The 13,452-nt window shown below is 42.5% G+C and overlaps 1 protein-coding gene across 11 annotated transcripts in view; it reads left to right on the top strand.

Moving 5' to 3' along the window:
• The window catches only part of CDKAL1 (CDK5 regulatory subunit associated protein 1 like 1), a 790,924-nt gene that overhangs the window by 131,390 nt on the left and 646,082 nt on the right, over positions 1-13,452 (top strand). For all 11 annotated transcript variants that reach the window (XM_045056993.1, XM_023253542.2, XM_006931361.4 and 8 more), the window contains 1 exon segment: positions 10,452-10,536. In XM_045056993.1, the coding sequence (XP_044912928.1) occupies positions 10,452-10,536 (85 nt within the window).

Raw genomic sequence — 13,452 nt, 5'->3', positions numbered from 1 at the left:
AAAAGTGTTCTTGTGAGATGTTTGGGAAGGGACTGAAGAAATGGGAAGATAGCAAGATTCAGAGAAGCTACGGTTTTTATAATTGCTTTTTTTTTTTTAGTTTGAAATGCTTAGTTTTTGAATATGCAAGGAAGTCTTCCTTTTCCCTTGTCTCCTGTAAACCCCATTTCTGCTCCCTCCATCCAGTTCCAGCCGTTGCCATTTATTTCTGGCACCCGTCCCGACGCTTTGAGGCAGATGCAGGCACTTGTGATCACGGAGTCTAGATTTTACCCCACGGCCCCAGTGGTAGCATACCGTGTGCATATTTTAACATCTTCTTCTTGGGGGAATGTGTCCTGGTGGTCTTCCCGTTGTAGGATTTAGAGGCCAGTCATTCTTCTTCTTTCGTGAGCAGCCTTATAGCATTCTCCCTTCCGAATGTACTTGGAACACCTTTAACCAGCCACCTTGTACTGTTGCAAATAATGCTGCAGTGAATGACCTTGCACGTGCATAAACATGCTTGTAAGTAGGCTAACTCCATAGACGCGGGACTTCTGGGTCAGAGGATATGCCTCTGCCCCTCGAGTGGATGTGGCCGGAATCATGTCCGTAGATGCCGTGGTGGTTTACGCTCCCACTGGCACTGCCCGAGAGTGCCGGCTTCTCCATGGCAGCGGCAGCACAGTGTGTTATCAAGCTTTTGACACTCCAGTAGGTGAAGCACGGCGCGCTTGGCTTTTCTTCATGCGGTTTTAATTTTCATTTATTTCAAGATGGGATTGGGGCGCCTGGGTGGCTCAGTCAGTTAAGCGGCTGACTTCGGCTCAGGTCATGATCTCGCGGTCCGTGAGTTCGAGCCCCATGTCGGGCTCTGTGCTGACAGCTCAGAGCCTGGAGCCTGTTTCGGATTCTGAGTCTCCCTCTCTCTGACCCTCCCCCGTTCATGCTCTGTCTCTCTCTGTCTCAAAAATAATCAAACGTTAAAAAAAAAAAATCAAGATGGGATTGAACATCTTTTTGTACGGTGAAGACCCATAGGTGTTTCCTTTTTGTGTGAACTCTTAAGTTCGTATTCTTTGCCCCCTCCCTTTTTTTTTTTTCTATTGGAGTTTATTCTTCTGAATTTTTGAGTTTTACTCATGAGGCCTGTGGGCCCAAAAGCTCAGAGTGGCGGGAGTAAGAGCCTGCAGGGTATGCCGATGCGCCGTGGTTCCGGACGGAGGAGTGGCGGCCGGATCGTGAAGTGTTCGCCTGGGTCCATTTGGTTCGTACATCGGCCCTTACTTTATGAACCTACTGAACATACAGAAATCAATGCCCTGTTAGGGATTCCTTAGATGCAGTGACTTCTGAGCCAATTATGTGTCAGGATCAACAGGGCAATTTAATTTGGAAAGATGATGGGGGAATATTCGCAATGTTCTCTCCTACACAGTAAGGCAAAAGGGTCCGTCCTGCACTCTGATTTTGATTATGACCAGCCCTCCTTAGCTGTGTAATTAATTTTCAGTAGTTATTGGTAGAATTTTGCCAGCTTTTATTTCTCATTAAAAAAAAACCTTCTTTTCCTTTCATACACTAAACAGAGTTCAAGCTGACCCTTGGCTTCATCTTATTTCTGTGAAGCACTCAGCGGGACTCGTTTTAAAAGAACAAACTTATTATACGAGCAATCTCTAAGGATAAGTGCTTCCCCGTAGGAGCTCCTATGTTCTGCTTCGCTCAGAAACACACTGAAGAGTCCCTGATACTCTACAGGGGAGGGTCACTTCTTGCTCTGAGTGTTTCAGACTGGGAACTGACTGGAGACGCTCCGTCTCTTTCTTTCATTTCTGCTCTCCCTCTCTCTCTTCTTCTCCCCCCTCCCCCCCCCCCCCGCCCTGCTTATTCTTCCCATCCCCCCCCCCCCACTCCTCCCACCCTAGCTGGCTGAGGGCAGAATACTTTCTCACAGATCATTTCCATTGCTTTTGTAAAACCAATTTTGAAAACATGGTTACTCCATTCTGTTTACACAGCCCCTATGGAGAACAGTGAATGGAACAGAGAAGAAAAAAATGAATCCGCTGACCAGAACTCTCATTTTGCCTTTTATTGGTTTTTAAGAAATTACTTTATAAACATGCACCTCAACGGTGCTTTTAAATTCTCCTCCTAAAGCATATTCTCTGACTGTGTGGTAGGCACCCAGTGATTCGTATCGCATAAATAAACTCCCTGGGTATGGTTAAGCGTAATGGACATTTAAACTGTTTGGACTTGCCTTCCAGAGTTCCATAGTAAAGAAACTCCCCCAGAAGGCTTTGGGGTTTAAGGCAGTCAACTTTTTCCCCCTCTTTGTTTTGTTTTTAGTGAGTTTTTATTTGTATCATCCTAACTGCCCTACTTAAATCTATGAATAGAGCCCTCTCCCTGTCCTATGCAGCTGCTCTGGTGGACTTTCAAATGGAACAGTCGCGGAAGATAAATGTTTTGTTCTGAGTGGTGCTGACTTGACCCGTGCCCATCTCTTCTGTGATGCCGCCATTGTGCGGAAGCCTGCAGGGTGAGAGGAGCCGGGTGGCTGTGAGAGTCAGCCTGTGCCTTGGACTCAGGATCCTGCACTCATTATTAATTCTCTCTTTATTTGCATGTCTCCTACGGATTACAGAAGGCCAAGAGCTGACACGTTCAGGATCTTGGAAATTTTGGAAATAGCCAAGCGGTTCCTTTTGAAGCCTGATTATTAGTCTTCTTAGAAATACTGTGAGGCAGTCTTACAGCCATGCAATACTTCTTTGTTTTGTTTTTAGATATTGTCTGTATTATTTTTGATCAAGAGGCAAAAAGCCACTAATGAGGCATTCTAATTTCCTTAAGTTTATAGTCTCTGGAGTCAGTTTGTCTGGATTTCTAATCCTGCCCCCCACCCCCCCTTGCTGTGTGATTATAGGCAAGTTACTTTTCCTTTCTAAGTCTTAGATTCTCTCTCTAAAATTAGAGTAAAAGGGAACCCACCTCAAACTGGGAGGATTAAGTCGGGAAAAAAATGAGTATGATATGCTTGGCTCATACCACTCGATGCATAATATATACTCAGTAATGCTAGTTATTAGCAGTACTGCTACTCAGATTTTTATTACTTTAGGCTTAAAAGTAATTTATCTAGCATATATAAATAAATAGTTTAGAGAGAGTAATGCTTTTTGATTAAAACAAATAGTAGTTTGTTTCTCTCTCCTCACACTCAGAGTAGGTGGTGTGTCAATGACCGTCATTTCCTTGGTTCAGTGAGTACAAAAGCTTTTAGCCGCGAGGAGAGAAGTCCCTCAGAAAATGTATATCGGGTCACTGTTTTCATGATGGGTCTCAGCAGGAAAATAGTTTTTATATTCTCACCTTAAAATGAAAGAACGCTACTGATTCTAAGCTCTCTGGAAAAGGAAACTTAAAAAAAAATTTTTTTCTAAGAAGGTTTGATTCATTTTCTTAAATGAAAAAAGCAATAGATACTTAAAAAAATTGAAGTAATACAGATGGATATAAATTAAATATTAATGTTTCTTGTCTCAGGATTAAACTCTATACAGTTATACAAGTAAGGACCATAAAAACAGAAAAGAGGAAGACTATAAAAGGAGCGTATGAACACCTCACTCCCAAGGACAGACACCTCAGTTTCATGTATGTGTTTTCAGAAATGCTCTTTACTTAGAATGGAATTTGCCTTAAAAATTTTTTTTTCGCGTTTGTTCATTTTTCAGAGAGAGAGAGAGAGAGAGAGAGAGAGACGGAGTGTGAGCGGGGGAGGAGTAGAGAGAGGAGACACTGAATCCAAAGCAGGCTCCAGGCTCTGACCTGTCAGCACAGAGCCCAATGCGGGGCTCAAACCCATGAACTGTGAGATCATGATCTGAGCCGAAGTCAGACGCTTAACTGACTGAGCCACCCAGGTGCCCCTGGAATTTCCCTTTTTAAAAAACAAATACGAGGCGCCTGGATGGCGCAGTCGGTTAAGCGTCCGACTTCAGCCAGGTCACGATCTCGCGGTCCGTGAGTTCGAGCCCCGCGTCGGGCTCTGGGCTGATGGCTCAGAGCCTGGAGCCTGTTTCCGATTCTGTGTCTCCCTCTCTCTCTGCCCCTCCCCCGTTCATGCTCTGTCTCTCTCTGTCCCAAAAATAAATAAACATTGAAAAAAAAAAATTAAAAAAAAAACAACAACAACAACAAAAAAAACCAAACAAACAAAAAAAACAAATACAAGACCTGCCCTCTGCACCTTCCTTTTCTTTCACTGATGATTTAACAAAGATAATTATAAAATAGCATTTATAGCTTTATCTTGCTTTTTAAGCTGAGTGGTATTTTAGCAGTAGTCTCATTTATTTTCACAGTTTCCTTATAATGGATATGTAGGCTTTCTAGGTTTTTTGCTTTGTCAGTAATGCTTACTGAGATTTGTAAAATTGATTACTTGTCTCTCTCTATGTGTGTATGTGTGTATAGGTGTACGTGTGCATATATGTGTGTGTATAAATACACATGTGTGTGCTGCAAGTAGCCCAGAAGCGTGTGTCAGAGAAACCCTGATGCACATTTAAATTTTTGAGAGCAGTTCTACATTGCATTCCAGAGAGTTTCATACGTGTAGACTGCTGTCGGCAAAGTGAGGCGTCGGTGTCCCATTTGCTTTGCTAGCAGTAGGTAGTGTCGTAGGTTTTAATAGTTTCCAATTTGAAATGAGAATATAAGATCTTACTTCATTTTGCATTAAAAAAATTTAGTGAGATCAGTGCATATCAAGATAAATTCCTAACAGATCAGAGATCTACACGTAAAACCATATGTGTATTAGGAGAGGACATTGGCAAACTCCTTAGTAATCTGGGAATAGAGGAATCTTGTTAATTATGACTCAGAATCTAGAAGTAATAAGAGGAGAGGTTGATGAATTTGTTATCTTAGAAATAAAACTATATGAAGACGGTCTGTAAGAAAGTAAAGTGACAAAGTGGGAAAGAATACTGGAATATATCATCGACAGAGAATTAATATTCCTTGTGTGTATTTGTGTATATTAGTAATTAAAACAAGATAAAAATGTTTAGCCTGGGGGGGGGGGAATGGGCAAAAAGACATGAACAAATGGAAAACATTAAAAAAAATTGCAAACAGCCCTTAAATATATGAAAAGATGCTGAGCTCCTTCATAACAAGAGAAATACATACTGAAACCTCCCTGGGACCCAGTTTCCCACCAGATTGGCATAAGTACAGACGTTTGATAGCACGCTGCGTGGGGGTTGATGTGGGTCAACGGGCAGTCTCACGCATTGCTCATGGAAATGCAAGGTGGTGCACCCTTTATGGATAGGAATTTCAAAGTATGTAATGGAACGACATAAAAGTTTATCCCTTGACAGCAATGCCACTTTTTGGGGCTTGATTCCGAGGGTAATCTGGGAAGCATACAAAATGATACAGGCACAGTGCTTTCATTGCAGCCCTGTTTTCAGAATGAGAGACTGAAAATAATCAGATCTTGACAGCTAGATCCCATCTGGCTAGTCTGAAGCTGGTTCCCTTCCAGACCAGTCCTGGTGTCCCGGCTCTGGCGTTGGCAATATTTGACTTCTGTGTAGATGATTTTCAGCTGCACGTCGGGCGTCGACTGCACTGGAGGCCACATCTCAAGTAGCAATCTTCTTGGATCCTCTCCAAGCCTGTGCCTCCAAGCTGGCTGCCTTCTTCCTGCCTTTCCCTTCCTGGGTTCATTCTAGCCCATCTACCTAGTCCTTCTTTCCCCAAGTGGTCTTCTCTAGCTGCTGCTCCTCCGACACTGGAGGTGTTGGTGACTAAAATGCTCCGATGGAAGCAAGACTGTAAGGCGTTAACTGTCTCTTTGCAGACATTTAATCTAATAACCAAGTCATCCGCTAGCGGTGCCATGTTTGAACGTTGACTTTATTTTGGGAGATGGGTTCCTGGAAAGGCAGTTCTTCTGGCATTTCTTGATTCTTCTAGAAGGTGGACAGCGCTAATCTGGTTGATTTCTGTTTCTGATGCCATTCACTCCTACCCTGCTAGTGTTAATGTTTGAAGTTGGCATGTATCTTCAAATTGATAAGACCATGACTACAGTTTTCTGCCCCTCTTGAAGAGCTGTTACACAGTTGATGGTGTTTCTGACAGTTGCTGGCATCTTAGAACCCAGAAAATGTGTTTATAAGGGGGCAAATCATGTGGAATCTGCATTCTTTATGGGCAAATCACTCCCGTTTTGTAGTGAGTTTTTCTGTGTTAGTTGAAAAAGGGGGGGGGGGATCTTTGAATGATTGTGGGTTGGCACAGAGATACAGAGATTCAGAAACCTTTCTTTAACTCTTAGCATTTAACATAATTGATTACCCCTTTTTCAGATAGTTTTTTTCTTTGGATTTCTGTCACACCATGTTTTTTGTCTTTTATCCTCTTATCTTGCATGCTGTGCCTTTTCAATGTCCTTGTCCCTCTCATCTTCTTCTCCAGACCTTGAATGACCCGGTGTTCTGCCCTCTACTTCTTTCTCTCTCCTTTCTCTTTTTCTCCTGTAATCTCGCCTATTCCTGTAAATTCTGACATGTTCTGTAGGGTTTTGATTCTGCTATTTGTCCAGGCTGAAAGACTCCCGCGGGTTTCGGTTTCTTTTATACCAATAGCTGCTCAGTATTTCTAGTTGGAGATTTAATAAGGATTTCAAACAAAGCACGGCCCCCTAAAACCCCTATTGATTCTTTTAGTCCCCAAATCTCTTTTTTCCAGCCTTTCCCCAACTCAGTAAATGGCACCACAAACAACTGACGGTCAGGTCCAAGTTCCTTCCATGTGCTGAGGAATCCTACTGGATTCCTTCTTGCACTATTCCTGTCTCGTCTACCCATGAATTCTTTTGATTCTACCTCCGAAATAGCCCTCCTCCATTTACTTCTTGCTTTTGCCATCGCTGTAATCCCAGTCCAGCTTATGCCGTCCTTTTCACTTAGTCTTAGACCAGTGTGTCAGCTTCCAGCTGGGTTTCTGGACTTGACTTTTTTCCCTGTTTGTAGTCTTCACAGCACTTCTGGAATGGGCTTTCTGAAGTAGAGATGAACTGTTTGAAACTCAGTGGTTACTTCCCGTTACGTTTACAATGCTGTGTCAAGTAACGATTGGTTTCTGCCGCCTGCCTCTCTCACCTTTCTGTCCCGACTTTCACTGTGTCCAGTCACACTGTTCTCTCTGGTACTGGAACGTGACAAGTTCAATCTTGTCTCGTGGCCTTTATTTTACACTTGCGGTGTTTTCTTCTTGAAATGCTCTTTCTTCTGGTCTTTGCATGCTAGGTTTCTTTTGTCACTTAAGTCTCAACTCAGATTTGAGTTGAGGTCTCTGAGACCTATTTTGGCCAGCAGCCCCCTAATTATTCTTTGTCTATTACTCTTATTCTCTTAATATCACTGGCCAGTACCTGAAATTACCTTGTTTTCTGTCTTTTTTTTTTTTTTTTTTTTTTTTTTTTTTATCAGACTTCCTTCTCAAGACTTAAACTCCTTGAGGGTAGAAACTCTTTTCACAGCCATATCTTCTGTTCCTAGAATGGAGCCTGGCACATAGTAAGTCCTCATTGTGTTACTGTTGTGTACTGACTGATTTGCGCTTGCAAATAGTGTGTTTTGACAATATTAAGTAAGATGTACTAACACAAAACTGAGTTCAGAAATAATTGGATAAGAGACTCTTGTGTTCATTGGAGAAGGGACATTGTCTTTTGAGGGGTGTTTAAAAAGTTGCACAATTTCGTAGGCATTTTGGTATATTCCTCAGGTTCCTGTTCATTGCAGTTAGATCACTGAGCGTAACAGTCACCTTATTCTGAGAGTCCGTACATTCTGCCACATTTCAGATGTAGTGGAATAATTTGCCTTATTTATTGCTGGAGTTCTTCTTGAGATGGCTTTTGTTGCAGTATGTAGGGTGAGAGAAGGCTTTAAGGTGACTGAGTAGAAGAATGTGCCATGATACAAAAGCTGGCATCTGGTGCAGATAGTTCTGTCTTTAGGTGTTTGTTGATTTTAGATAAATGCCTAGCTTTTATTTATTTATTTATTTTGTCATTAGCTAACAGACACCCATGACCTTTACTTATCTGTGCAATACATTGCTTGGAGTTTAGGATTATCTTTAAAATTCACCATTCCCCCAGTACATACTTAATGGGTATCTCCCATGGACCAGGTGTTGTAATAAGTGTTGGGGGTATAACTGTGAATAAGATCAGGTCTCAGCCCTAAGTGTTTGTTAAACAAATTGCTGAAGTTTATTCACGAACATGAGTCTCGCCTTCAGAGCTTTAGCAGAAAGGCAGAAGTGCCATATGCATGTGGTTCCGCGCTAGCGTCTTCTACTCTCTTCTTGAGCCTCCTGGCACATTGTTCAGTGTTGCATGGGTGTTTGAATGTTCATTCTGTGCCCATCGCTGTATTAGGCCCCGGACATTCAGAGGGCAGCAGATAAAAATGCTGTCTTCAGTATGTCTTACGTAGCAATGAAGACAGGCTGGGGGAATGAATTCTTTTCATACGGAATGTGAAGTGTGGGAATAGTCTTGGCGCAGTCTACCATGGGGTGCAGAGAAGACGCATCTGCGGACCTCAGGCTGCACCTGAAAGATGAGTAGGGGTAGCCAGGTAGGCAGATGCGTGAAGCAAAGATATTGTAGCCCGCTAGGTAGTGCAGGCTTTAGCAATTACAACCGGTTTGCTGTGGCTGGAGGGACAGATGAATGTAGGGAGAAATTCATACTGAAGTTGGGGAGGTAGCTAGATCTGGAAAGGCCTTGATCACCACTGGAAGTCATCAGACGATTGGTATTAGAGGGAGGTCTTTCAGGCGGCATCGTGGAGAATAATTAGGAGGGGACACGGGCAGATAGGTAAATACTCATAATTTCTGACTTTGAACAGTGAAGTGACATAACCAGATTTTTTAAGTAAAAGGTCACTCTGGCTGTTGGGAGGGAAAATAGACCATGAGGTGTGGGAGGGGGATACGGATGGAAGGAGTGAGACAGGGAAGGAGGGATCGTAGCCTTCAGCTGATAAACAGGTAGAGGCACCTTGTCTAATCGATTCAAGAATTTTTTGGTCTGGTGTCTATAAAAATATTTCATCTTTTTTATAATAAAATATTTGGGGGAAAAAAAGTCTTTGCCAATTTGCCAGAAGCTTTGATGTGCTCGCCATCCCTTTGACAGAATGCTGTCACTTGAGGTTCCCTTCCTGGGTGGAGAATGTGCACACTGACATCGGCTTGTCCTTGTGGTTCTTCATGTCATTACACCTTAGCTTCTGGTATTCCAGTCGTATACGTTGTGGGTGCTACAGTCTTCGATTTTGGATTTCTTTTCGTTGTGGGAGTCCTGTTTCGGTGTGTACGTCCTGTTAGACAACAGGGTAGCTGCAATAGCATCAAACACCGTAGGCATTTACAAACTCGCTTCATAAGTTGATGGGTTTGGATTCTCGGTTGCACTGCCAGTGAGTTTGTCATCGTACGGGAGTCCCCCCTCCACAACCCCAGCCCTCATCGGCTGTTTCGGTGACCCGTGGTCAGTCACAGTCCAGCAGCAGGTGGTGCTCCTTGTGGCGTATTGCTAGAAGGTCAAGTAGTAGCCTGACGCTACGTCCCAGTGCCTGTGTGTTCACCTCCTTCATCTCCTCACGTGAAAATTTTGCCGTCTCACTTCGTCACTAGGGGAAGGGTGAGTGCAATACGGTGAGATACTTTTACAGAGAGAGACCCGTTCACATAACTTTTGTTGTAGCATACGAGTATAATTGTTCGATTTTATTATCAGTTAGTGATTCTCTTACTGTGCCTGATGTATAAATGAAACCTTATCACAGATATTTATGCACAGGAGAAACCACAGCATCTATAGGGTTCAGTAGTGTCTGGTTTCAGGCATCCCCTGGGGGTGTTGGGACATGACCCTACCCAGGATGGGGGGGACCACATACATAACAATATTGGATCAAACTGGTGAGAGGCATGAAAGGCTCACTTTGACATAAATGATTAACTTTTTCAGGGAAGACAAATTATAGTTTTAACAGCATCTCAAGCTGCAGAATATTCAGTGTATGATAATATCTCCGCCTGGAAAATATTGACATGGTCCAAAAAGGGGCAGTTAACTGCATTTTCCACTCAAGTGTTTGGAAGTCTTTAAGTAAGGGAAGAAAATGCTTATTTATACTTTCACTGAAAAGATACAGCACAGGTTCTAAATTTTGTATTTCTCACGAACATTTCCATAGTCTGTAGAGCAGTTAGGGAGCGTGATGCCGTTGACAACGTACCTGACTGTCCACTGCGTCTGTCACCGTGCCGTTGGGGTAAGCGCTTGAGTGATTGTGAATGGTTAAATGTGGTACTGAAATTTCTTTTTTATATCTGTTTTTTAATAGAAAATGCATCAGACGCAGATCTATGGCTCCTGAATAGTTGTACTGTAAAAAACCCAGCTGAAGACCACTTTAGAAACTCCATAAAGTAAGTGGAAGCTGTTTTTTCCCTGTTTTTAAATAAGTGAAGTAAGAACTTCAGGAAATCAACTTCTAAAAAATTCCCTAATAATAGGGGTGCCTGGGTGCCTCAGTCGGTTAAACGTCTGACTCTTGATTTTGGCTGAGGTCCTGATCTCTCCTGGTTTGTGGGTTTGAGCCCCGCATCAGGATATGTACTGACAACGTGGAGCCTGCTGGGGATTTTCTTTCTTCCTCTCTCTCTGGCCCTCCCCTGCTTGTGCGCACTCGCTCACTCTCTCTCTCAAAATAAATAAATAAATAAACTTAAAAAAATAAAAAATTCCCTAATTTTATATATATATAGTATATTTATAATATATATTCATATATACATATATATACATGTATGTAAATGTATACATATATATGAAATTTAGTATGTATCAAAAAAAGTATGAATTGGAGTTTTAAGATTATACTGTTTTGACTTTACGTGATAAAGAATGTAACTTTAATGTGGACTTTACCCATGGATGATTTGAATATTTGTTGAGTAGTAATGACGTCTTCTTCTCAGGGAACCCAGTCTACACTTGTTGGATCAACTCAAAACAGTCTTTCCCTCTTTTTTCTTTCCTGCCCATTAACATTGTTCTCGATACTAACGATGCCTGGCCTTGAGGGGAGTGAAGTTCAGTGGAGGAGAAGGGCATTTAAGTCCTTCTTTCTTTTGTTCCTTCACGTTCAAGTGAAAGAAGTATCCTTTTGCATATGTGCTCTATATCTCCTCCTGTTCACCTTCTTGGAAACCTTGGTTTATAAATTATGTCCTCCTTTTCCTATGTTTTCAACGTCTCTTCATCTCACTGGTGCCTTTCCATGGGTACTGAAACCCAGGGCCCCCTTGTAGCTATCCCTGCCCAGGACTCATCGGTTCCGGGGCCCCCTTGTAGCTGTTCCTGCCCGGGTCTCATCGGTCCTGGGGCCCCCTTGTAGCTGTCCCTGCCCGGGTCTCATCGGTCCCGGGGCCCCCTTGTAGCTGTCCCTGCCCGGGTCTCATCGGTCCCAGGGCCCCCTTGTAGCTATCCCTGCCCAGGACTCATCAGTCCCGGGGCCCCCTTGTAGCTGTCCCTGCCGGGTCTCATCGGTCCCGGGGCCCCCTTGTAGCTGTCCCTGCTCTGGTCTCATCGGTCCCGGGGGCCCCTTATAGCTGTCCCTGCTCGGGTCTCATCGGTCCCGGGGGCCCCTTATAGCTGTCCCTGCTCGGGTCTCATCGGTCCTGGGGGCCCCTTATAGCTGTCCCTGCTCGGGTCTCATCGGTCCCGGGGCCCCTTGTAGCTGTGCTGCTGCTTTCCTTCTTGTCTTTCCAGCCAGACTTCTTACATGCTCCACCTCTCCACATCCCGTTCATACTCAGCCCCCATGGGTTTTTCTGTCAAATACATCAAATGAAATATATCAGACATTTATGAAACATGTATAGTTTACATAATAATAAACATAGCACCTATATAGCAACCACTCAGTGTAAGAATTACAACATTGCCAAGACTTTAGAAACCACCACGTGTCCCTTTTTTGTATCCTATCCCTAAGAAGTAATCTTTACCTTGACTTTTGTGAGTTGTTCCCTCACTTTTATTAGTAAATCTACATTTAGGAAGAGTATCGCCCCAAACAACGTGTGGTTTAGCTTTGTCCTGTTTTGAACTCCATTTGTTGGACTTACTGATGTTAGAGATTTGCTTCTTTTCCTCAGCAATAGGATTTTAGATTTATCCATTTGATGGATATAAAATAACTGGTCCTTCTTATGTTTCACTGGATGGATTTGTCACCGTTTGTTCATCTTATTATTGATTGAGTACTGAGTTTTCCCAGCGTTTTGCTTTTATGAACACTGTTGCTCTGAACATTGTGAACATGTTTTCTGGGGCACACGGGCAAGCGTTATTTTAAGATACGGACATAGGAGTTGACCCACTGGGTCACAGGTGAATGTGTATTCAGATGTCAGTAATGTCAGACTCTTCTTCCAGAATGGATGTACCAGTGTTCACTGCCTGCCGTAATGGGTGTGCGCTACGTTCTTGCCAGTTCTCCATATAGTCAGACTTCTAGGTGTTTGCCAGTCTCGTGGGAGAGGTGATGGCTCACTGTGCTTTTAATTTGCATTTCCTTGATTGCTAATGATGTTGAGCATCTTTTTATATGTTTATTGGCCATTTGGGTCTATCTTTTTTTGTGAAATGGCTTTTTAAATATTTTTTCCTGTTCTTTTTTTTACTGTTTGTGGGAATATATTATATGTATTCTCTATACTAATCTTTACATGTTGTATAGGCAGCAGACATCAATTGTAGCTTTTTCCCCCCACTTCCTTTAATGGTATCTTATGATGAAGAAAAATTTTGGATTAAAATTTATTTTTTTCCTTTGGGTCTGTGCTCTTACTATTTACGAAGCTTTTCTTTACCTCAGAGTTAAGGTATTCTGTAATATTGTCTTCTAAATGTCTCCTCTTATACTTTAAGTTTATAATCCATCTGGTGTTAATTTTTGTTGTATGGTACCAGGAAGGGGGTCCAGTGTCCTTTTTTCCCCCCATGTAGAAAGTGAATTTTTTTCAATATCATTTACTATTTTTTAAAAAAATCCATTCTTTTCCTTTTGTGTATGTATTACTCACTCTGATGTTGAGTGTCCATAGATGTTTGGGTCTGTCCCTGGGATCTCTGTGTGGTTCCATTGATCTCTTTCTTTCTTTTGGTGCTGTTCCACACAGTGATTGATACAGCCTTATATTAAGTCTAGATATTTGATATCTACCAAGAATATCTTGGCTTTTCTTTGCCCTTTGTCCTTCCACATAAATTTAGTATCAGATTCTAGGTTCAACAAGGAAGAAATACTGTTGAGGTTCTGATTGTGATAAGATTGA

This window comes from Felis catus, chromosome B2 (assembly GCF_018350175.1).
Source record: "Felis catus isolate Fca126 chromosome B2, F.catus_Fca126_mat1.0, whole genome shotgun sequence".
Lineage (NCBI taxonomy): Eukaryota > Metazoa > Chordata > Mammalia > Carnivora > Felidae > Felis > Felis catus.
This window is presented reverse-complemented; position numbering and strand designations above follow the sequence as displayed.